The sequence below is a fragment of the Heptranchias perlo genome, chromosome 17 (assembly GCF_035084215.1).
Source record: "Heptranchias perlo isolate sHepPer1 chromosome 17, sHepPer1.hap1, whole genome shotgun sequence".
In the NCBI taxonomy this organism is placed as follows: Eukaryota; Metazoa; Chordata; class Chondrichthyes; order Hexanchiformes; family Hexanchidae; genus Heptranchias; species Heptranchias perlo.
The window spans coordinates 52,582,287-52,608,388 of NC_090341.1; the positions used below are offsets into that span (position 1 = coordinate 52,582,287).

Here is a 26,102-nt window from a genome sequence, read left to right on the forward strand (position 1 = left end):
ACCTGCGACCCCCATCGGTAGTTAGCATGGCGCTGAGGAAAGGGAGGAAACCCAGTGAACGCATTTCACCCCAATTTCTGATCCTTCCGCTCCTGGGCTAACATTTGTAACATGAGACGCATACAAATCGAATTTTGGAAGATGCCATTCCCACTGCATTTAAATGCTGTGCAACATCTGTGGAAAAAGGCAGCCCTGCAAAAAGGTGATGTGCTTATTCCAAAACAGTCTCTCTAAAATGGCTTAGATGAGTATTGGTTGAAGTCAACAGGTGGGATCGTGTTGTATTTTTATACAGCCGTGAGAGATTACCGCTGCAAGCCTGTACTTCCACAGGAGGTGAAATCACATATAATTCAACTGAAATTCTGTGCCTGCTCTTTTAATGGTGGCATTAATCTGTTTCTTTTAAATTAGTTAATGCCTCTTAAAATAGCAAAGGAATTTCAAACAAGTGTGTTAATATTGCACTGCACAATTTCACTCCCCTACCATTTTTAAAAAATACCCCTCACTCATAGTTACACTTTTGTGCCTTAAGGGTTTTCATGTGCACCTCTACCGTGAAAGTGATTCACCTGCACATATTCACTGAAGCTAACACTGGAGACAGCTGCACGTCATAGTAAACCTAGAGGCCTCCCAGTTAAAGCCCTCTTGCCTTATTATTTATAGAAGTTTACAACATGGAAACAGGCCCTTCGGCCCAACATGTCCATGTCGCCCAGTTTATACCACTAAGCTAGTCCCAGTTGCCTGCAATAGAATCATAGAAGTTTAGCACCAGAGAACTGACTTCTGGACATCCAAAGCTGCTTTGCAATGTTTCCATCAGGCAGCACAGTCACAGGAAAGGACTCTCTCAGACCTCCACGCCTGGCGATGCTGCCATACTTGTAGGTCTGGATGTAAGATCTTCATGAGGCCCCCAGAGGTTAACTGATTTTTTTTTTCCTCCCAGCCCTCTCAACAAGTGCTGACTAGTACATTGGTGCTGGCCATACTCCAGTACCTCACCCCTGGGGCTGTACTTCAGGTGTGAATGTTGATAGGCTATTCAAACAAGAAGGGAATCAGAGCTAAGCCTGATCCTGTCCTCTCCTGACGTCCATCCATTCGTGCACTTTTCAGGAGGAGTTCCTGGAATGCTGGCTAATTTCATCTCCTCCTCCACAGCCCAGAGGCACTGAGGCCAATTGTAGCCCAGCTTAAGATCAGCTAACTCGACATGGCACCAGCCAAGATTCTGACCTTCCTGGTCTGTAAGGCTCAGTTCCACACTAGACACTATACTTAGAAACTAGGCCATCTGCGGAGATCTTAAGAATGATATTCCTTCATTTTCGATTTAATAAATCCAATATATCTTCTACATCACATTAAGAAAAAGGAATTGTGAAAGCAAATTCAATGCCTTATTTATATATTGTAAACATAGAAACCTAGAAATTACTGTTTGTGATATTAGTCTGCAAACACCTAATGTGTTTGTATGACAGTTCTCTACATTACTATTTAATGGACGCATTAAATTATTTAAAATAAAGGCTTATATTAGTGGACTGTGTCCTGTGAACATGTGAAACATTCGTTCACTAATATCAGTAACAGTCATTTGTAGTGTATAATGTATCTGAAGATTGAAATGATGAAAATGAGTTGCTGGAGCTAGCTCAAAGGAGGCATGAGAGGTAATTTTTCGACTTTGTGCTTCCAGCTGGGAGTCTTGCCCACTGGGAATGCATATTAGAAATTCAGGTGCGTGCTGTGTACGATTTTCCAAATAATGGTTTGGAAATTCACTGAAAACTTTACATTATCATCTATGCAGCCTCTCATTTCTGGTTTCTCCCCTTATGTAGACTTTGTGACCAAGTGCATTCAGTTATATGAAACCACAGTTGTCCGTCACGGACTGATGTTGGTCGGTCCTTCAGGGTCTGGAAAGACTAAGGTAGGTCACAGATTGCAGAAATGCTGCCTGTATAATAGGATCATAATCAGCCAGCTCTTACGTATAATTAGCCATCCGTGAATCTATACTTCGAAATGATGAGATAGCGAGATCAATTCTTGTCTTCAGGTTCTCAATGGTGCTTGTGAGTCGTACTCTGTGCCATTCTACGGTACCTTCTCCATAGGTCAGCGTTGCACTGTCTTTGCATTTGACAAAAAAATGGAAGTAGATTAAACGAGACTTGAATGTTAAAATCAGGATCCACTAAATGACCTCCCATCTGAAGGTTCATGGTACCAACACGGTATGCCTGTTTTTCTGAGTGTGCTGTGCACACTCACGTATTACAAAATGGAGCAGGGGGCTTTCTACGTCCCCGTTCAACAGTAGTCTCAGTTCTGACTGGGACTTTGTGTGGGGCCAAAATTAGGTGAGGATTACATGCAACCCGCATAGACACAATGGGCTGAATGGCGGCCTCCTGTGCCGTAACTTTCGATGATTCTATGAACTGATTGCTCCCTAAGTCCAACTGTCCGATACAAAAATTGGTCCCATTGCATTATTATGTTTGGAATATTTGAGTACTTTTCAAATTTGTTAGGCTGATTCTTCGTTACATTATTCAGGCTTTTAAGAGCCGACTCTCCGGTGTCATGCTCAGGGGAAGCCTCTTGCCCTGAATGCTAACAATTGGGCAAGTAGGCCTGAGCACAAGCGCCACTGCATTCCTGATTCCATTGGAGAGGAAGCTTTCTCACTTTCTGAGTGTGTCACAAGCACTAAGATTATGTAAATCATTACGGGCACTACAGTTATGAAACTGTATTGAGATTGGTTCCACAAAGAATTCCCTATGGCCTGGGACAACGCTACTTTTTATTCATTAGCATCGATTTAAAATGGGTATTGGGACTTTTGTATTCCCAGGCTGTAAGTCAGTTTTGGAATATACAAACTCAGCACTTTTAACTGTCTTTCCCACAGTCACAGAATCCATTTTGTTTAGTAGAGTCCATTTTGTTTAGTAGTCAAGTGTTATGTTTAAGCTTTTAATTAGGGTTAGTCTAATCTACACAAAGCGCATTTCGGTGTGGTTTGTTGTGGGAAAATCACCACTCGGAGTCAGACTTAAAGATTCAACATGCAGTTTATTGGACAAAGTACTTTGGGAGAAGAACTGGACGCTCCGCAGCGTTCGCAACTACCTCCTCAACTTCAAAATGGTTGTCATGCTTTTTTATACCTTTGAAATACAGATTTTCAGTAGCTATTACATCATTAGTCTTTATTAGTGTATACATTAACCAATTAAGCCCGCACAGCAACCGCGGGCCTCCAATCATATTAAAACAACTGTTATCACCTTAAGTCTGGTTCTGTAGTTTTTATCAGCTCGTTGTGAAATGTCTTTTGTATTCCCAGACTGTAAGTCAGTTTTGGAATATACAAACTCAGCACTTTTAACTGTCTTTCCCACAGTCACAGAATCCATTTTGTTTAGTAGTGTCCATTTTGTTAGTAGTCAAGTGTTATGTTTAAGCTTTTAATTAAGGTTAGTGTGGTCTGCACAAAGCGCATTTCAGTGTGGTTTTAGGGTAATGACCGCCGCCATGCACACAATAGTCACTTCATTTTTGCCTTTAACCCAACAGCCCAAAGTTTCACGCTAACAGACCCCCCTGTTGGTCATGATTATGGCTTAATAATCATTGAGACCAATACCGATAAAGTCCATGCAACATTGGTCCGGCACTTAATACACAGCCTTTCGGGTATTTAACTTCCGTGATATTCTGTGCGTATGCCTAACCCGTAACTCTCAGGTTACATGTTACAGATGTTGGGTGCAAAGTGCCCTATCTTTATGCTATTCGGCTGTTGGGGCGGCACATACGCATTTCTGTTGTAAATTATCCCACCCTGTGCTTCTGGGTTGTGTCCAACACTATGTGGACATACAGTGACAGCATGTCTAGTAACACATCCCTTTAATTTTGTTCCAGCCAATTCCCTTTAAAAAAAAATTTCAGCATATGGTAACATATTGTGATGGGATATGTGCATTCCATCCTTCATTACCCCAATATTCTGTACTTGTTACACCTCTCGTCCCTGGGTTTCGGGTGCCATCACCAGTATTACTAGTACCAACCCTAGGAGCCCTCCTCCGTCAGGTTTACACTCCACTTGAGTGGGGTACACTCGCACCATTGCCCTGAATTGGCAAGGGGTGATGTTCTTGTTTGGTAACAGCCGGTTGGAGGTACCACCTCCATCATGCCCACAGGGGCACAGATTTAAGGTGAGAGGGGAGAGATACAAAAGGATCCAGAGGGGCAATTTTTTCACTCAAAGGGTGGTGAGTGTCTGGAACGAGCTGCCAGAGGCAGTAGTAGAGGCGGGTACAATTTTGTCTTTTAAAAAGCATTTGGACAGTTACATGGGGAAGATGGGTATCGCGGGATATGGGCCAAGTGCAGGCAATTGGGACTAGCTTAGTGGTATAAACTGGGCGACATGGACATGTTGGGCCGAAGGGCCTGTTTCCATGTTGTAACTTCTATGATTCTATGATTCTATGATTCTAGGTCAGGCTCACCCTCAGTTTGTTGATTCGTTATTCATAAGGGTACTTCCCCTGCCTGTATCTGGGCTAGGTTCTCTTGTGTCTGTTCCACAATCCAGTTACCATATGTACTGCAGATGTCATTAGCAGCCGCCTGCTAAGATACATTATATTCGTCTTTTATTAATTTATTAATGGTTTGGGCATGTGTTTCTAGCACTGTAGCTATCCTGTGCAAATGTATGATCAGTATTTGATCCTTAGACAATTCCTTATCTGTATTTTCATTTATTTTTAAATATATCTTTAATGCGAGGCCCTAAATCTCTGACCTTTTGATCTAATGTTGCCAAACTAATGTTACTGTCCAATACAATATTGACAGTCAGCTCCAATATCCCAAAAATTTATTTATTTTACGTAATTTCTTCTTGAACCGCTTTTATTTCCCAAAATATCCGACTACATTGTGCTCGAGTCCCTTCTATCATTTCACAATTATCCCAACTTGAGAGCAGTATTGTTGGACTGACAGGACTTGTCAATGTAAAATTTTCTTCCCTCCCGAAAAGAATTCTTGATACACAGCATTCAATTGGAACCATTTAGACTGGACTTCTTTTATTTTAAAATATAATTTGATTATCCCCTTAAATTACCAGTAAATTTTTCTCCCTCGAGTGCTTGAATAGCAACTCATATAAATTTTCTTATCAATTCCAATTTCAGAAACAAATTATGTCCAGGCTTTGTGGTTTTTATAGTAGAGATGAAGTGCTCATAATTAATTTTGGATGTAACTCCCATATTTTCCCACCTCGAGCACTCTGTCTCAGAAGACAATAAATGGGTTAAAACAAAAAAGATCAAAATGTTTTCAAAGGAAGAGGATCAGGTTGATATCACCATGTTGTGACATTTGGTATCTGCTGATGTCTGCAGCTAAAGTCTTAAATCTTTAACATCACTGGATCGTTTCATGCACCAAATTTGTCCAGCAAAGGTTGCATCGTAACTTTGTAATTACTCTTGGTAACCAGGGTCACCTGTTTTAAAAGAAACAGAGAAAATCCATTGCGGCTCTTCTTGAGAGCCCAAGGGGTTAATTTGTCAAATCATCATTTATTATTTATTTTGTCCAAAGGAATAATCCCTTTACCCGAAACCAAATCAAAAAACAAAACAGGAGAGAGGAATTGCCTAAGTCTCTTTCTCTTTCTCTCTCTCTGGAGCACGCAGCCTGTCTGAAATAAACCCTGTCTCTCCCACATACAGATGTACGTAGGACTGCGGACTGGAATTCCCAACTCCAAGTCTTAATCTCTGTGTTTTCAAGATGTACAAATCTATCTCTTTTACGATGTCCACCTCCATTCCATGTCTCGCTTTGTTTTAACACTTGAGTTAGGGGGTGTTGATATAATTGTTGAATTTCTTAGTATTCTCAATGCGAATTATATAATTTGTCAGGGAAGGTCTCCCCTCGTTGGTCAGATTTGTATTGTATCTATTATTCGTGAATAGCCCCCGAGCTTGTCGAAGTTCCTTATCATACTGTGGCGGGGTAAAACTGATAGGCGTTTAGTACCCTGTGTCAGTACATAGCTCAAGTAATGGACTTCCAATTGTCTAACCTATGCTTTCTTTTCATACGATTTGTTTTACATTCCTTTCTTATCAATTTTTTTCCACTGTAGCGTTGTCTGGGTGCCTTTGGCATTTCCAAGTAATTGGGTCAACTTTAATAATATAACCAAAAAACAATTGTTACCTCATGTTCAACCTGTGTTCTGGGCAAGCCTCAGACAGTTCTCAACCGACTGGGTCATTTCTATCTGTTTGAACTGCTTGGCATGACAGTCTGGCTTCTTGGGATGGAAGGGGTTAACATTAACTTCACACAGCTTTGACTGAATTTTTTTTTTCACTTCTCACATTTGTGGATTGCTTTCACTTTATCTTTTTCACACTATTTTTGAGATTTATTTTAATCATCGTGTTTAATCAATCACAATAGCACAAAATGCTTCGAAGATCAGTTTAATTTATAACTAGAGATCATCCTGCAATTGTAACTTGTAATTCTTTAAATCTGCACTTTATCTTTCTTTACAATTAAAACCTCATTTTGTCTTGGTGAATTGGAAACAGATATCGGTGTCCTTGGGAAGGTTAGACTTTTCTAAGCATATGTCAACGTAATTTTCACATAAATTCTTTTTTTTAAAAATTCATACCGGGAAACAACATCTCCCATCGTACATTTTAGTTTATAGTTAGTCTTCGTAAGTTTTATAATTTGCTCATCATACACAGTTGGGCGTAAGTTTTATAATTTGCTCGTCATACACAACTATAGCTTTCCAATTCATTTTTTTTTACATACTTTTAGTGGGTTTGATTGTGACCAACTCTCCGAGCTGTTCCAGCTTTCCAACGTTTCCGATCACGGTGATACCAGATAGCTTTTTTTTTATATCTGTCCCGTTATTTTTTTTTAACCTTTTTTTAACCACAGCCAATCACAAGATAAAAATTCAAAATGCCAATTTTTAGAAGATCCCATGTCTGGAATTTGACATGTTCACATTTTATAAGAATCAGAATTTAATCGGTCACTTAGCCTCAATAACTCCAATTTTAATTCAGCAATCTCAGAATTAAACACAAGACAAAAACAGATACATTACACAAAAGAAGAAATACGTAAGACGCAGTAAGAAGAGGGCGTGGCCCACAACACCGAAAAAAAACACTCACAATCAGGACAGGCTTTTGAAAGAGACAGTACACCCTTTCTTTTCCGGGTCTCTGTCTTTTAAACATATGCTTTCTTTTTTTCTAATTCCCTTATCCTAGTTTCTAATTCCCTAATTTTATCCTTATCTTCGCTCCACTTTCTAGTGGAGGTGCCTACTTGTCCTATTAGTCCAGCTAGTTGGTGGACTAGTAATACTCCTGCCTTTTTTTTGTTCTATCCTTCTTTTCCCCATCTATCCACTTTCTCTGTTGTTCTAAGGTCTGAGAAATATCCCAGCCATCCTTTTGCATCTGCTTAATCAACGAGTGTCTATCTGTCATATACTTCTCAATAAGGGAACCCGCAGGTCCCCATCTAGGTTGTTCACTTGTCATTTTCACCTGTCGTGCTCTGATCTCGCTATATCTTTCGGGTCCCGGCCTCTCATCTGATTTTCTTTTCTCTCAACTTTCACTTTCGGGTCCCGGTCTCTCACCGGATTTTCTTTTCTGTCTATTCAGTCTCTTGCTGTCTATTCAGCCTCTCGCTATATCTATCTTTCGGGTCCCGGCCTTTCACCGGATTTTCTTTTCTGTCTACTTTCGTGTCCCGGTACCGGACTTTGCCGGTGCTCCGTAATCACCGACTCTGTCGGTAGTGCTGGCGTACGTCCAGCCATAATCCCCGGTCTATACCGGAATCACCGGATTTTCTTTTCTTTCCCAACACTCTGAAACTTTCTAACTCCCAGCCCGAACTCCACTCCAGATTTTACTTTCAGTTGCAACTATATACTCACGGCCACAATTACCAGTTTGGTAATGTGCTTCCTCGCGTGGAGTTCAGTTCTAGGTTCATATGATCAGACAATACACATCGTAAATTAACTTATGCTTTAACTTATGCTCTAATCTCTGCGTTTGTTCGCCACTACAGAGTTTGACACCGGATCAGCACAAGCAACCAGTTCCTGTTTATACCCAACAATCCCATAAATTCTCTTAACTTACCCCCCGTTTTTAACTGCACTGTTGGCTTAGTCTGACTCCCACAGTTCAATAATCTCTACTCCAGTTCGCTGATCGAGGCCAACCGATCAACTCACCAGTAGTGAGATCCTGCCGACTACGGCAATTTGTTGTGGGAAAATCACCACTCGGAGTCAGACTTAAAGACTCAACATGCAGTTTATTGGACAAAGTTTCTACATCATTATTAGTGCAGTTTACTTTCCCGCTGTTTGCTGCTGTTTTTTTTTCAATTCCGGACTCCTTTAGCATGCATTTTTCCACAACTTCAGACACAGGCACACTGCTTAGCATGGGCATTCCATTGGCTGTCCACGATTTTGAGGAGGAAGAGCGAGGAAAGGCAGGTGCTCTTGCACCTCAGGCATCTGACACTCACCCTCAATTGGCCCAAGAATTACGTTCTCTGACTCAGGCCGAACCATTTAGCCATGTCTGGAGAGACTTGCCTTCGCTTTCTCCACTTCACCAAGGCAGCTGTCTACCAGAGCCTCACCTGCATACGGACAGCCCTGCCTATAGCTGTGAAGGTCACCACAGCGTTGAACTTTTACACCACTGGATCCTTTTAAACTATCACTGGTGAAATTTGTGAGATTGTAGAATTATGGAATAATACAGCACAGAAGAAGGCCATTCGGCCCATTGTGTCTGTGCCAGCTCTTTGAAAGAGCTATCTAATTAGTTCCACTCCCCCTGCTCTATCCCCATTGCCCTTCAAATTTTTCCTTTTCAAGTATATATCCAATTCCCTTTTGAATGTTACTATTTAACTTGCTTCCACCACCCTTTCAGGCAGGCATTCCAGATCATAACAATTCGCTGCGTAAAAAATTCTCGTCATCTCCTCTCTGGTTCTTTTGCTAATTATCTTAAATCTGTGTCCTCTGGTTACTGACCCTCCTGCCAGTGAGATCAATCAGACATCGATCCACTGACGCATCAAGCAGCTCTCTGAAGCCTTGTTTATCAGGGGCAGCACTTTTGTCCTTTTCCTCATGCAGAAGAGGATACAGCACATTTACCAGGTAGCAGGCTTCCCTAAAGTACAGGACCTAATTGATGGCACCCATATAGCCATCAGGGTCCTTAGCAACAACCCATTGCATATATAAGTCGGAAAGATGATCACTCCATCAATGTGCAGCTGGTGTCAAACCAAAAGAAACAGAATAACACAAATGGCAAGACACTCTGGCAACAGCCAAGATGCCTTCATCTTGCACCAGCCCATGCTTCAATCTTTGCTTCCCTGGTTCTTGGTTAGAGTGCAGGCTGTGTATTGTCTCCTCTCTATCTCATGCTCCTTTTAAGTGCCACCTCTTTGGGAGGAGCATGTGTGGTGGCTCTTCAGTGGGGATCTTGTGAGTCTCCTGTGCTGATTCACCTCTTTCAGTTGGGTCATGAGATGTAACTATTGTCAGCACTTCTGCATCTGTACCGACCTGCACAGATCCTCTACCTGCCTCTTCTATGGTCCTCTGAGGGGGCATGCTGGGAAGGGCAGATGGGTTGTCATTCTGAAAGGTCAATTCCTCATCTGTCTCTCTTCCTTTCATGTCCAGCCCTTTGTGAATGATGAGGGATCTTTGTAGGGGCAAATCTTTGGCCACCACTAAGAGCTTGAAGCCAGCCATTAAAGTCCTTTCCAGCTGATCCCCTAGCCTCCCGAGGCCAGAAGTGAGAACTTCCCATAAATTGGAGCCCGATGCACAGACATAATGCTGCCCTGCATATGCACTTGGGACTCCCTGAGGGGAGATAGCCTATGAAATTCACCTGGAGCTGCCACTCACTCTTAGTGCTCTGTAGATTCTTGAAACTTCTTGCCTACTCGCACAGATGTCACAGCAACATTGCTGTATATTCTACGCTCTTAAGATTCTCAAGGGACTGCATGAAGGGCTTCTGCTGATTAATCAGTTCAGCTCGGTATGCAACCCCGATAAGGTACAAATCCATGGATCCCCATGCAGCTTGCACACCTGCCCCCTAGCCCTCTATTCATCTCATTTATGCTCATCTGCTGCCACCTTCACTTGCTGCTCTTCACTGATGCTGGGTGCCTCACTAGGATAGTAACAGAATTAAGGAGGACATAGACAGACTGATGAAATGGGCATACACATGGCAGATGAAATTTAACCCAGAGAAGTGTGAAGTGATTCATTTTGGTAGCAAGAATGAGGAGAGGCAATATAAACTAAATGGTAAAATTTTAAAGGGGGTGCAGGAACAGAGAGACCTGGGGGTGTATGTATGCAAATCTTTGAAGGTGGCAGGACAAGTTGATAAAGCTGTTAAAAAGGCTTAGGGGATCCTGGGCTTTATAAATAGAGGCATAGAGAACAAAGGCAAGGAAGTTATGCTAAACCTTTATAAAACACTGATTAGGCCCCAGCAGGAGTATTGTGTCCAATTCTGGGCATCGCACTTTAGGCAGAATGTCAAGACCTCAGAAAGGTTGCAGAGGAGATTTACTAGAATGGTACCAGGGATGAAAGACTTCTGTTATGTGGGGAGACTAGAGAAACTGAGGTGGTTGTCCTTAGAGCAGAGAAGTTTAAGGGGAGATTTGATAGAGGTGTTCAAAATCACGAAGAGTTTTGAGAGAGTAAATAAGGAGAAACTGTTTCCAATAGCAGAAGGGTCGGTAATCAGAGGGCTCAGATTTAAGGTAATTGGCAAAAGATCCAAAGGCGACATGAGGAAAAAAAAATTACAAGGCGAGTTGTCATGATCTGGAATGCACTGCCTGAAAGATTTAATAATAACTTTCAAAAGGAAATTGGATAAATACATTTGCTGGGTTATGGGGAAAGAGCAGGGGAGTAGAACTAATTGGATAGCTCTTTCAAACAGCTGGCACAGGCATGATGGGCCGAATGACCTCCTTCTATGCTGTATGATTCTATGATTTTATGACTGGATCCTGTCTCCTCGCCCAGCCTATCTGGATGTTTCTGTGTGGTGCTTGACAGGTGCTAATGTGGTGGGTATGCTTCCTGCTCCTTCCTAGTGTCAGCTGCATCATCTTGGGACCTCCCTACACAAAACATAAGGGAACATGGGTCATCATGAGGTGTAGAACGAATGGCTGTGCACACAGGAGCATGGCCAATATAGTATCATGCTGGTAATGGGCAGATGTGGCTGCATGTTACTCACTGAGTTTAAACAGCTAATAAGAAGAGATTAAAGGGAACACTTACCATGTTGGAATGGCACCAAACCACAAAGCTAAATGATCACCTGACAGCTAAATGGATCCCTGAATAATTGAGCTGTGCTATTTTTACTCCTGGACATAATACTGTGTCAAACCAGCCTCTTGGAAGTAGCATACAGGCAACAATATCTGACACCTTTCGCATAGCAACATACTGGCATTAAAATCACCGTCAAATCGTCAATCAATCCATGATTAGCATAAAGTGACATTTATTTTACTATAGAAATACCAGAATTCCTTCAGAATATTCAGATGGCACCTGTACTTTTGTTCCCTCTCTACCTAGTGTTACGAAGTCCTGGCAGTAGCACTGACAGCTTTAAGAGGACAGATGTCGGTCAGTGGCGAAAATTACGAAAAAGTCTCCGTGTTTGTTCTCAACCCCAAATCCATCACCATGGGTCAGCTGTATGGGGAATTTGATCTTTTAACTCATGAATGGTAAGCACAGTTGGTTCATATCAAGCCAGTACCACGATGCAATACTGTAACACAACGCTGTATCTCTATACAGTACCGCAATACTCAGCAGAATTACAATGCTGCAGTGTAATGCAATGTTTAGATATCTTGCTGGTGCTACAAATCATAGTGATTCTGGTTCAGAATTAGTTTCAAGTGAAAACTGTATTAAGCTACTCACATTTATGAAATTATTACTGTGTGATCTAAAAAAAAGGAAAAAAAGAAAGTCTTGCATTTCTAAAGCTCCTTTCATGACTCCAGGATGTTCCAAAACGCTTTACAGATAATAAAGTACTTTTTTGAAGTGTAGTCACTGTTCAAATGTTCGAAATGTGGCAGCCAATTTATGCACAGCAAGGTCCTATAAATGGCAATGTGATAATGACCAAATGATCTGATTTAGTGATGTTGGTTGAGGGAAATATTGGCCAGGACACTGGGGAGAACTCCCCTGCTCTTCTTCAAATAGTACCATTGGATCTTTTATGTCCACCTGAGAGAGCAGATGGGGCCTCGGTGTAAGGTCTTATCCGAAAGACAGCACCTCCGACAGTGCAGTGCTCCCTCAGTATTGCACTGGCGTTTATGAAGAAAAGTTTTTTTTAAAAGTTGAAAAGAAAAGTTTATGAAGACAATAAGCATTAGTGAATGCCAATGGTGCTATATTTGTTCATCAGTTAGGAGAGGACCCAATCACCTAAGTACGTACTGCTTTTTACAGGACAGATGGCATTCTATCATCTTTAATTCGGACTGGAGCCTCAGCCACTGACAAATCTAAAAAATGGTACATGTTTGATGGACCAGTAGATGCCGTATGGATTGAAAACATGAACACTGTTTTGGATGATAATAAAAAACTATGCCTCAGCTCTGGAGAAATCATCAAACTCAGTGAGGTAGGTGGAAAGGAGCATTGAAACTGAAGAAAATTGCAGGGCAGTCCTGTAGCTTGGCAATCAGATAGTTATGGGGCTCACTTACAAATACACCTGCTGTCAGCTAATCTGGAAACTAGGTGACATTGGCATGAAAAACAATTAGGATTTCTTATTCTTGTTGTGAGGGTGATAAGCAGTGAACTGAGGGAAAATGTGAGACTCAGCAACTTATTTTCCACATTTTTTTAAAGTTTCTATTTTAAGGGGTATGTATTTTGCCCTTGTCTAGCTCATGCATACCAGATGTCATTCTTTGCTAAGATGGCAGGCTGACAAACTGTTTCCAAGGACTCCACTCATGCTGCTTTTTAAACAGTTACTAGGAGATGTGAGGTAGTGCCTTGGAAATGACTCTTCCTATGATTATTCCTTTATTTCCTACAGAGAAGTGCCTGCCCTCCTCCATGGGGAACCATACATCAATAACAACAACTGACATTTATGTAGCACCTTTTAACATAGGAAAATGTTTCAAGGCACTTCACAAAAGTGTAATCAGGCAAAAATGGATGCCAAGCCAAAGAAGGAGATACTAGCTTAGTAAGAGGTGTTTTTTTTTAAAGAGGGTCTTAAAGAAAGTGAGTCAAAGAGGTTTAAGAAGGGAATTTCAGAACATAGGGCCTAGAAAGCTGAAGGCACGGCTGCCATTGGTGTAGTGAAGGGAAGGGGAATGCACAACAGACCAGAGCTGGCCGAACATAGAGTTATGAGCGGCTTATAGGGGTCGGGGAGCTGAACGTAGATGAGGGTAGAAAGTTTAACACGTGGAGCACAAACTGAAAGGAAATTTAAATAGACCATTTAGAATATGAAATGTACCCTTAAGGAATGTATTGCTAACTTTCATGCACCATGGAGTACAAGGTGAATGAAAGTGTAAAAGGGTATAATAGCGACAGAGTGCTTATAAGATTCTATATAACTATAAAGGTTTGTAGCGCAGAAGGAGGCTATTCAGCTCATTGTGTCTATACTGGCTCTTTGCTCGAACAATTCAAAACTAATCCCACAAACCCAAATCCCAAACTGGCACACTCTTTCCTCATAGCTTTGTGTCTTCCTCTGCTTCAAATAATTAACCAATTTTCCCTTAAAAGATGCAGTGGTCTCTGCCTTAACCATTCCCTGTGGCAAAGCATTCCATTGCTCCAACAGCCCTTTGTGTAAAGGAATTTCTCCTAACTTCTCTTCTCACTCTCTTAGTTGTAATCTTTAATTGATGACTTCTTTGATTAATTTGAGAAGCCTCTGAGCTGCCATTTTCTCTCTGACAGCAGGTGCTGGTAATGTAGGATGGGTGCAACAGCACTTCCAGGAGTGGGGTTGTGGTTGTGGCTGGTGCTTGTGATGATGATCCCCTATTGGTACACAGCCAGCAGGGAGGTCTGCACCCTTGGTGTCTACCTGCCTTTCTCTTCCAACACATTCCCGGGCAACTGGAGCATTCTCGGCTTTGCCAGATTTTCCGTACTTCCCCGTCCCTTTGCTATCCTGCTGTAATCATTCACACATGGTTTGGCCTCGGATACATCTTTTATTGCTCTAATTTCTCTCATTATTGCCTCCTTTTCTCTTACACCATTATCACATCTGTCATTTAATCATCTCCTGCCCTCCATCTAATCACTTTGCAGTTTATTCTTTTTCTTTTCTTGTGTATATGGTCATTTTTTTTCTCTCCCCATCCCCCTTTTCCCCGGCTCTGCTCCTCCTCATAAGCTCCTCATTCATAACATCTTCCGGTTCTGACGAATGGCCAGCGACCTGAAATGTTAACCCTACCTTCATCTCCACAGATGCAGCCTGACCTGCTGGGTGTTTCCAGCATTCCCCATCAGGGATTCTGTTCTAAAAGTTTAATTGTAATGTTAACATTTACGAAATGAACAGCTCCACTTTGAGTTCTGTATTTTGTGTATCGGAACCTGATATCAAAGTGGGAAGACATTGAATAATCTTTCTATTTTTATTTTTGAGATGATGACGATGATGTTTGAGGTGCAGGATCTGGCAGTGGCCTCTCCTGCCACTGTATCTCGCTGTGGGATGGTCTACCTGGAGCCCAGTATTTTGGGACTGAAACCATTTACTGAATGCTGGCTGAGGAATGTTCCCTTGGCCATAGAACCCTACAAAACTAAACTGGAGTCTCTCTTTAATAGTTTCCTGAAGGTCAGTAAATGCTTCTACAGTGGAACAGTTCAAAAATTATGTTGCTACATTTAAATATCTATAAACATAGGTGGGCTGGGAGTGGAGTAAAGTCAGAAGCAGGTGGACGGGCTCTGTATCTCCGGTCCAAGGCTAGTGGTCTCTTTCTCATCATTGTGTAAATGGAACTGCAGGTTTGTCCAGGTAACCTCTCTGCCATTTTATTCCTGGGAGCATATGACAATCCACTCATCTCCGAGTGGGGCTCGGGGAGGGGGGAGAGTTCTTAGCAGTTTTATCTATATGATTTTTTTTATTGCAATGTGATTAGGATGAAGATTGAAACTGGGAAGAAAAATTTTGCGTCATATGATTGGTGAATAACAAAAGTAGAAAATAACCAATTAGGGAAGAGAAAAACAGAGATTAAAGAATAATCAAGATACAGATACAGAAATTTTATCTTAAAAATGTTCAGGAATATCTTGATAGAAAAAGTTTAGGCTTTTATGGACATCTCAATTCTCCTGAGGATTGAGCAGATATATGGAGGCTCAAAATCATTCATGATGTTGGGACAGGAATCTTGTTATTGTGCATCTGCTCCAGAGTATGAGTCAGTAGGAGTACTGTGTTGCAGACTATTTCATAGGCATAGAACCATACAGCACAGAAGGAGGCCATTCGGCCCATCGTGTCTGTGCCAGTTCTTTGAAAGAACTATCCAATTCGTCCCACTCCCCTGCTCTTTTCCCATAGCTCTGCAAATTTCTCCTTTTCAAGTATTTATCCAATTCCCTTTTGAAAATACTATTGAATCTTCCACCACACTTTCAGCCAGTGCATTCCAGATCGTAACAATTCTCTGCATAAAAAATGTCTCCTCATCTCCCCTCTGGATTTTTTGTCAATGATCTTAAATCTGTGTCCTCTGGTTACCGATCCTCCTGCCAGTCTAAACAATTTTGTCTTATTTACCCTATCAAAACCCCTCATAATTTTGAACACCTATATTAAATCTCCCCTTAACCATTGCTGTTTTTGTTTTTGTTTATCCTGAGGTATTTGCTAAAACAGTCTTATGAAATTCTAAAGAAAACAGGAGTGAAACTATTGCAGGACATATTTGCAGTGTTCTCAGTTGAGACCACAGGTTTGAAATTGTGGGGTTCTACTCCCTGCACGGAGCCTCGCTAGATGTGAGTGAGGTCAGAGATGGACACTGACCGCTAAGCCTTGAAATTTCAGCTCACATCTTCTCTACAATCAGGAGTGGGCACCTTGGTTGGTTTTTTTTCACTCCTCCCTAATTCCGAGGTGCTGGGCTGAGATCAGCTAACTCAGAAAATGGTGGGAATTGAACCTGGAAATCCTGCTTTGTACGATCTAGCACCACAGCAGGCAGTGCATTTGCCCATTGAACTGTTGGGTGAGCTGGTGCCCAATTACCAATTAAATATGAGAATATCTATAAATATGGACGAGCTGATAGTGAAACAAAAAGAGCATTTTTCCATAACATCTCTACAATGGAGAGAGACCTATTTTGTTGAAATAAACATTCCCCAAAGAAAGGGGAAAATTTCCACTGGGCATGTGGGGACTGAGAAATCGGGCATTACATAGGCTCGTAAGTTTTGTGCAAAAACTTCACTGTGACATTCAAATGAGTGCATAATTTATGGAATTTGGATCATGCCTAATTTCCTACCATTTACAAGGGAATGTCGTTGCGTGTTCAGCCCCCCCACCTGGAGTGGCATAAAGTCCATGTACAAAGGAACTCTTAAAGGGGTAAAGGCTTTTTAATTATTGCATGTCAGTATACTGGGTGACATGGCATTGTGCTTGAGTGTATACATGGATGTGATTGAGTGAAAGAACATAAGGAAGATGATACCAGCCCTCAGATTGGGGAGGAGGGGGACGTTCTGACTTAACCATCCCCCACTCTCTCTGTGCTCTCAGTCCCAAGGATTTAGCCTTTTCAAAGGCATTGAAGGGAGAATAATTTCAGGACCCTTTTCCTATTCTGGTCAGTTCCGATGTGTTACATGCTGTCTTATAACTAATCAATTTTGAGATATTGTAAATGTTAGAAGCACATAAAATCATGCTTATAGCCCCATGTTGCACCCCATTGTATTTGTGAGTACATACGCATGCTTCATACAACTACGTTATAACCGAAGGATTTTTTGATTTAAAGTCGTTTTTAAGAAGCTTGTATGCTAAAGGTTTCAATAACACAGTGCAGCTGGCATTGATGCCCTCCTACCAAAATGGGCTTGCATAGCAGTAAGGATTTAGAGGGCTGTAGGTTAGTCTGATAGGTTTGTATTGGGCTGCAATCAATGTCTAACAGATGTGTGGAAAAACTGTGTGACCTACATACTTTGGTCATCTACTTGATGTAAGGTACTGGACGATTTCTTCAGGTCAGCAAACTTTTATCTTATTTAGCACCACCTCCTTTGGGTGGCACTGGCTCATTGACCTTTTGTACCATCTCCTGCTCGGTACTCAGTACCACTGTCATGTGGAGACGGTACCCTGATGTGAAACAGGACAACCCTCCTTTCCCTCCTTTCTTGCATTAATGGTGTTTCCATTATAAATCTGTACACTGCAAACAAAATCTTCTTCCCACGGTTTCCTGAGGAAAATTGACCTGCCCTTTAAACAGCAGTTGCACCCCCTTTAAATGGCCACAACTGTGGTGGATAGCCCTTGCCCCGCTCCCCCAAAACTCTGCCTGTGACTATCGAATTATATGCTGGTAGTTTACAGAGAATATGAATTTAGGACTGAGGATTCGCCCGAAACAGGTACGTGCTGCCTGGTTGCACACAAACCCTCACCACAATTGTCCTCCATAGCGAACACCAGAGAAGATTGACTGTGAGGTCTCTTGTGCTGTAGAAATGTATTAGAAAGTATAACAGCACCAGACAGGAACAATATATAGAATACAGAGTTAGCTAGGAATCAATACACATTCTGTTGACATAAATGTGGATTGTACTGTATGTATCAGAGGATTGTACAATCTGATCTCACCAGGATCAGTTCTTGGTTTCTTGTTCCTCCTTAGTATACTGACACAAAGCATTTTAAAATAAAGCACTTTATAGATTGAACTGTCTTAACTCCTTTTCCTCTTGTCACAGGAATCAATTAACCTTGTGCGGATGTCGGTAAAAGAAGTGATCACCTCGATGGACAGTAATCTTACCTGCAGCTTCCTCAAACTGATGGATTGCTTCTTTATGCCTTTGATAGTCAAAGAGGTCAGATTACAATTGATCAATTAATCAAAACTCTAGTTTTTTACAAACATACAAAGAAGAAAAAAAAGTGAAAGATCAAGTCTGTCCTATATTGTCATGGTGTAACATCTACACACCATAACCCTATCCATCTCACCCACCAGTGACATAATCTCCTGGAAGAGGTAAAAATGCGGAGAAAAAAAAACCTTAAGCCAAATTAGGAAAAAAACTTTGGGAAATTTCTTTGCAACCCCCAAAGATGATTAAACGAGTTCCAGGAGATCAGAGTGACTGGGAGACACATCCCCCAATACCCACCTACCTTCTAAATGCAGTTACATTGCCCTTACTTAGGAACTTATCCAGCACCCTTTTCAATGCTTGCAGCAAATCCACACTCACTATATGTAGTGGCAACTTGTTCTGGAGATCATCAACAGTCTACAAAAAGACTATCTCCCTAACATCTAAACTAATTCTATGCTTACATAACTTATAACTTATGAAAGGACAGGAAAGATAGAAGTAGACTGTTTTTAGTACTTGGGAGCCTAGAACAAGGGGCCATAGATACAAGATTAAATGTAGGAGATATAGAAGAGAGAGTAAGAGAAACTTCTTTACACAGAGAGTTGTGAGGCTGTAGAATTTTCCAGGGGTAGCGGTTGAGGAAGAAACTATGGCCTTAATTTTAACTCCCCCCGCCTGGCGGAAACCAACAGTTAAATTGGAATGTGGGACTTACTCCTTTCCTGCCCCGATCTGGTTTTTGCCTCCACTACTACATCCAGGAGTTCATTCCATGTATTGATCACTCTTTGTGTGAAGAAAAACTTCTTGACATCAGTCCTAAATTTGCTTTTTACTAGTTTAAGTATGTGGTCTTGTGCCGTAGTCCTTTTCCATAGAATTTACTATCTAATATACCTCTATCAGATCACCTTTCAGATGCCACCTTTCAAAGCTGAAGAGCCCAAGTTTCTCCAGGCTTTCCTCTTAATTGAGACCTCTAAGACTGGGAATCATCCTTGTGGTTCTTCTTTGCACTACCTCGAGGGTGTGATTGTCTCCCTTGTGTCATGGACGGAGGTGCAGTGATCAGAACACTATACAGTTTGATCATTGCTTCCTCTGACTTGTATTCTACTGTTTTAGCTACGCGAATCAACATCCAATTGGATTTTTTGATTGCGGCTTTGTATTAGTTGAATATGTTGAGCATCGAGTCTTACTAGGACATCTTGGTCTCTTTCGGCTACATCCTTAGCTATTTCATGAATTACATGTTCTGCCCTTTTTTCTAATGTGCAGTATTTTATATTTGTTGTATTAAATCTCATCTGCCATTGCTCTACCCACTTACATATTTTTTCCACCTTATTTTGTAATTTCTGAGCTGCCTCCTTCTGATTCCGCTGCCCCATCTAGTTTGGTATCATCTGCGAATTTGACCAGTTTGCTTTGAGTTTCTAAGTTTTCAACAGGACTAGACAGACTAGGTGCAGGGAGGATGTTCCTGATGGATGGGGAATCCATAACCAGGGGTCACAGTCTCAGGATACGGGGTATGCCATTTAGGACTGAGATGAGGAGAAATTTCTTCAGTCAGAGGGTGGTGAACCTGTGAAATTCTCTACCACAGAAGGCAGTGGAGGCAAAATCATTAAATATATTCAAGAAGGAGATAGATATATTTCTTGATGATAAAGGGATATGGGGAAAAAGCGGGAACAGAGTACTGAGTTAGACAATCAGCCATGATCATTTTGAATGGCAGAGCAGGCCCAAAGGGCCGAATGGCCTACTCTTGCCCCTATTTTCTATGATTCTATGAAGTCCAAGTCATTGATGTAAATTAGAAACAGTGGTGGTCCCAAAATTGATCCCTGGGACACCCCACTCTATAGTTCCCACCACCCCAATGTTACTCTTCTAACAAGTACCCATTGTTTTCTGCCTTCAGCCAATTTCTTATCCTTACCCACGACTTACACTGAATTCCCATAGCTTTGAGATTAACTGTTAGCCTTTCACGTCAAATAGCTCCTAGGAGTCACAGTAGAACACTCTGTAGGGCTCACCGCAGTATACTTGGAATGTCACTTCCTCAAAGAAGTCCGGGAGGATCTTCTCCTTCTGAATCCATGCTGACTCCTATTAATTAGATTATTACTGTGCAGCTAATCTTCAATTTTGCACATGTTAAATATAAGAACATAAGAAATAGGAGCAGGAGTAGGCCATATGGCCTCTCGAGCCTGCTGCGTCATTCAGTAAGATCATGGCTGATTTTCTACCACAACTCCACTTTTCTGCCCTATTCCCATACCTTGATTCCCTTAGCGTCCAAAAATCTATCGATCGCAGCCTTGGAATATACTCAACGACTGAGTATCCACAGCCCTCTGGGATAGAGAATTCCAAAGATTCACAACCCTCCGAGTGAAGAAATTTTTCCTCACCTCGGTCCTAAATGGCCAACCTCCTATCTTGAGATTATGTCCCCTAGTTCTAGACTCTCCAGCGGGGGAAGCAGCCTCTCAGCATCTATCCTGTCAAGCCCTCTAAGAATTTTATACGTTTCAATGAGATCACCTCTCGTTCTTCTAAACTCCGGAGAATTTAGGCCCATCCCACTCAATCTCTCCTCGTAGGACAACCCTCTCATCCCAGGAATCAATCCAATGAACCTTCATTGCACCGCCGATAAGGCAAGTATATCCTTCCTTAGGTAAGGAGACCAAAACTGTACACAGTACTCCAGGTGAGGTCTCACCAGAGCCCTATATAATTGCAGCAAGACCTCCTTACTCTTATACTCCAACCCTCTTGCAATAAAGGCTAACATACCATTTGCCTTCCTAATTGCTGACTGTACCAGCATGTTAACTTTCTGTGATTCATTTACAAGGATACCCAAATCCCTCTGAGTACCAACATTTCTTAGTCTTTCACCATTTAAAAAATATTCTGCTTTTCTATTCTTCCTACCAAAGCGAATAGTTTCATATTTCCCCACATTATACTCCATCTGCCACCTTCTTGCCCACTCACTTAACCTGTCCATATCCCTTTGCAGCCTCTTTACATCCTCCTCATAGCTTGCTTTCCCACCTAGCTTTGTATCGTCAGCAAACTTGGATACATTACACTCGGTCCCTTCATCTAAGTCATTCATGTAGATTGTAAACAGCTGAGGCCCAAGCACCAATCGCTGCGGCACTCCGCTAGTTACAACCTGCCAACCCGAAAATGACCCGTTTATTCCTACTCTGTTTTCTGTCCATTAACCAATCTTCAATCTATGCTAATATATTACCTCCAATCCCATGAGCCGTAATCTTGTGTAACAACCTGTTGTGTTGCACCTTATCTAATGCCTTTTGAAAATCCAAATATACTACACCCACTGGTTGCCCTTTATCTACTCTGCTAGTTACACCCTCAAAAAAATCTAATAGATTTGTCAAACAAGATTTCCCTTTCATAAAACTGTGTTGACTCTGCCTAATCATATTATGATTTTCTAAGTGCCCTGTTGCTATGTCTTTAACAATAGATTCTAGCATTTTCCCTACTACTGATGTCAGGCTAACTGGCCCATAGTTCCCTGTTTTCTCTCTCCCTCCTTTCTTGAATAGCGGGGTTACATTTGCTACCTTCCAATCCACGGGGACTGTTCTAGAATCTAGAGAATTCTGGAAGATTAAAACCAATTCATCCACTATCTCTGCAGCCACCTCTTTTAAAACCCTAGGATGTAGCCCATCAGGTTCAGGGGATTTGTTGACTTTTAGTCCCATTAATTTCTCCAGTACCTTTTCTTTACTAATGTTAATTACTTTAAGTTCTTCACTCTCATTAGACCCATGGTTCCCCACTATTTCCGGTATATTTTTTGTCTTCTACTATGAAGACAGATACAAAATATTTGTTTAACATCTCTGCCATTTCCTTGTTCCCCATTATAATTTCTCCTGTCTTTGCCTCAAAGGGACTTTTGCTAATCTCTTCCTTTTTACATAATTGTAGAAGCCCTATTATCACTTCAAAAAGAAATGTATAAAAATAATAAACAGCTGAGCTGTTCAGCATGTAGGTGGAAAGCAACTGGATTTGATTGAGGTAACACTAATGTGTCTGTGGTTACCTCTGACTTTCTTATGATCCTGTTTTGAATATGGGCACTACGTTAGCCTGTTTCCAACGTTCCTCCCTATTGTTCAGTGGCTCCCTAGTCCTTTTAGCACTCTAGGATAAATGCCATTTATCCCCGGAGATTTACTGGTTTATGAGCCCTTTAGTATGTCTGCAACTACTATCTAATTTATAAAGATTTCAATTTTGCTTGCGATAACTCTGTTTGGGGAGCCGTTAAATTCGGCAGGACCCAGCTTTGCCAGGTTTTCCCTGCGCTACCTTGTTCCTTCGCACCCTTTCCGCCTCCCCATAAATATCAGGGCAAGTGATAATATAGTTCCATGTAAAAAATCAGCGCTTCCCACAGCTACTGACGAAAACTAGATCAGACGGGTGGTGTTAACGCAGCATTTTTGTCTCTTCCAACACTCATGGACTAATTGACTTGCATTATCAGATCCATAGTACAAAAGAGGTGACCAAAATATTCAATTAAAAGCTTCTCATCTGACAAGTGATCCTTCTCACCTCCAGTCTGCAACCTGTCTCAGTTGTGACCTTTTCTTGCCTCGCTCTGCTTTATTGATACTGCTATGGTCACTGCTCCTCTGAACTTTCCTCTCTTCTTTCTCCTAAGCTTTTAATATGCCATTCTATACACTCTTCCTTCTTCCTGCATCCTCACTGTGTTGAAATCAAGATTCATCGTACTGTCTCGTACTAGAATGATACTGTCCATCTCCGCCCATGCCTCAGCTCATCTGCTGCTGAAACCCTCATCTATGCCTTTGTTACCTTTAGACTCGACTATTCCAATGCTCTCCTGGCTGGCCTCCCACCTTCCACCCTCCGTAAACTTGAGCTTATCCAAAATTCTGCTGCCCGTATCCCAACTTGCACTAAGTCCCGTTCACCCATCACCCCTGCGCTCGCCGACCTACATTGGCTCCTGGTCCGGCAACATCTTGATTTTAAAATTCTCATCCTTGGTTTCAAATCCCTCCATGGCCTCGCCCCTCCCTATCTCGCTAACGTCCTCTAGCCCTACAACCCTCCGAGATCTCCGCCCTCCTCCAATTTTGGCCTGTTGCACATCCTCAATTTTAATCGCCCCACCATTGGCGGCCGTGCCTTCAGCTGCCTTGGCCCTAAGCTCTGGAATTCCCTCCCTAAATCTGTCCACCTCTCTTTTCTTTTTTAAGTCACTCCTTAAAACCTACCTCTTTGACCAAGCTTTTTGTCACCTGTCCTAAAGGTGTTAAATTTGTTAGATAACGCGTCTGTGAAGTGCATTTGGACGTTTTACTACATTACAGGCACTGTATAAATACAAGTTGTTGTTGGTGTTGCACAGATATTTGCATGATTAAGTCTGTGCTGAACTCTAACTTCTTCTTTCCCAGGACCTCAAAACTGTAGAACACTTTACCACTTTAGTCTCTGCCCTTCCTCCTATAAGCTTGGCATCACCTAGCCACTACTCAAGGATTCACCCGATATTCTCTACCACTCTTTTCAAATATAGTTGTGTCCTGCACTTTGTAATTTGGCCTTTCAACTGGGTTTCTCAATAAAACAAAATCATCTTATCTTTCTTTGAACAGGGAGAGAAAGGCCCTCCACATGAAAAACTGAAACTTGTGGGTAACTTAATTGAGCCCTGGTTTATTTTCTCCTTGATCTGGAGCGTCGGTGGCACTGGTGATGCTCCAAGCTTTGTTATTTTCAGCAACTGGATGAGACAGAAGATGGTGGAGGAGAAGGTATGTTCATTTTAAATGTGTTGGTTTACTGAGGTAAGGAACTGCAGTCAATCATTTCCAATTCCCTCCTTTTATCCCACCAACGTGGTTTCATGTTTAGTTTCTTTCCGCCTACCCACCGAGACACCCATATGTGGCTCTAAAAACAGTACTTCATTAGATTTTCTCCAGCTCATCAGCTGTTAAATTCCTGAGACATAATAAAGGTCTAGTAAGTTTGTTTGCAAATATGTTTTAAAATAATGGGGGAAAAAATTCAATAGGGCCTATTATTGGGTGTAGGTAGTGTGATCCGCTATTAACCTGCGCCTAATGGCCCCTGCACAAGCAGTTCGAGAACTCACCATCAATCTGCATTGAAATCCAGGCCATGCACGTCGATTCAATGCAATTTTCACTTTCCACCAGCAGGGGGAGCCCCAATCTCTTAAAGGGAGGATGTCTCCAAATCTCTTAAAGGTAGCCGGTACCTGTTATTTGCTAAAAATAACAGTCTGCTGTCTGCACGGAGTCTGAACGGAGATCGGACATCGCACAGGTAAAACACAGAATGCAAGTCCTGTCCCTATGTTTACACACTGATGAGTTATGTTAAAACATTGAATAAAGGTTGCACACTACTAAATCCCACATCCTCCAATCTGCATGCCAGACCTCACCAATCTGCTGATCTGAGTAGGTACCTGGCCTGCGAGAGTGTGCACACCAAGGCTCTCTGCTGATGCACTAGAGGCCTTGGTGCAAGAGGTGGACAGAAGGAGGGACATCCTATATCTGTGGGGTTGGGGGGGAGGGTGGCAAGAGGCCCTTCAGACATATGCCCAAAAGGCAGTGGGAGGCAGCGGGGGACAAAGTCAATGTCAGGCGCACAGCACCATGAACATGGATGCAGTGCAGGAAGAAGTTCAATGCTTTGACACGAGTGGTCAAGGTGAGTGAGGTCAACTGTCAAGCGACATCACCTACCAACTGTACCACCACTACACCCCCCCATCCCCCAGATACCAACAAAGTCTTTCCGTCAGTATTCAATTCTTCCAATCAGATGCTTCCTCTCACCGATACACGTTACCACTGTTGCAAGTCGCCCACCCACAACTCACAGGCCACACACACTGGCAGCTATTCAACCACAACAGGCACATTACCCAGACACACGTCCCACTTTCTTGCAGAAGAAGGTGGCGCATAACAGGAGGCAGCAAGTGGCAGTGGCATTTAGCCCCTTGAGCCTGTTCCGCCAGTCAATGAGATCATGGTGGACCTGTGACCTAACTCCATATACCCGCCTTAGCCCCATATCCCTTAATACCCTTGGTTCACAGAAATCTATCAATCTCAGATTTAGAATTCACAATTAAGCTAGCATCAACTGCTGTTTGCAGAAGAGCGTTCCAAACTTCTACCACCCGTTGCGTGTAGAAGCGTTTCCTAACTTCACTCCTGCACGTCTTGGCTCTAAATGTTAGGCTATGCCCCCGTGTCCTAGTATTCAAGAATAGGAGACCTCCAAAAACAGTTACAAATGTATTGGCAGCCAGAAGCAATAATCCAGCCACTAACCTGTAAATCCTGCGTGTTCCCTTTAAATAGCGCAGGTGGGGGTCCTCCAGGCTCTCTAAGACATGTTCAGATGGTCGTGGTTAAGACCGTGCACTGAGTTGAGTGTTAAATGCCAAAATGGTGCCTATCACTTTAAATCAGCGTTGCACACTGATTGTATCCACTTTACATTCTTCCGGCATTTGGTATTTACGTATGTGCTAACTCCTATATCAAGATGGCGTCTGGCGCACGTCACGCTGGAAACGTGCGCACGCAGCCAAGACGCCATCTCTGATGTT

At 42.1% G+C, this 26,102-nt stretch overlaps 1 protein-coding gene across 1 annotated transcript in view; it reads left to right on the plus strand.

Annotated features, from left to right (window-relative positions):
- The window catches only part of dnah1 (dynein, axonemal, heavy chain 1), a 333,655-nt gene that overhangs the window by 163,879 nt on the left and 143,674 nt on the right, over positions 1–26,102 (plus strand). The window contains exons 35-40 of the mRNA XM_067999000.1: positions 1,863–1,954; positions 11,813–11,967; positions 12,713–12,890; positions 14,910–15,104; positions 18,254–18,373; positions 24,100–24,258. Coding sequence (XP_067855101.1) covers positions 1,863–1,954; positions 11,813–11,967; positions 12,713–12,890; positions 14,910–15,104; positions 18,254–18,373; positions 24,100–24,258 — 899 coding nt within the window. The remainder of the gene's footprint in view (positions 1–1,862; positions 1,955–11,812; positions 11,968–12,712; positions 12,891–14,909; positions 15,105–18,253; positions 18,374–24,099; positions 24,259–26,102) is intronic.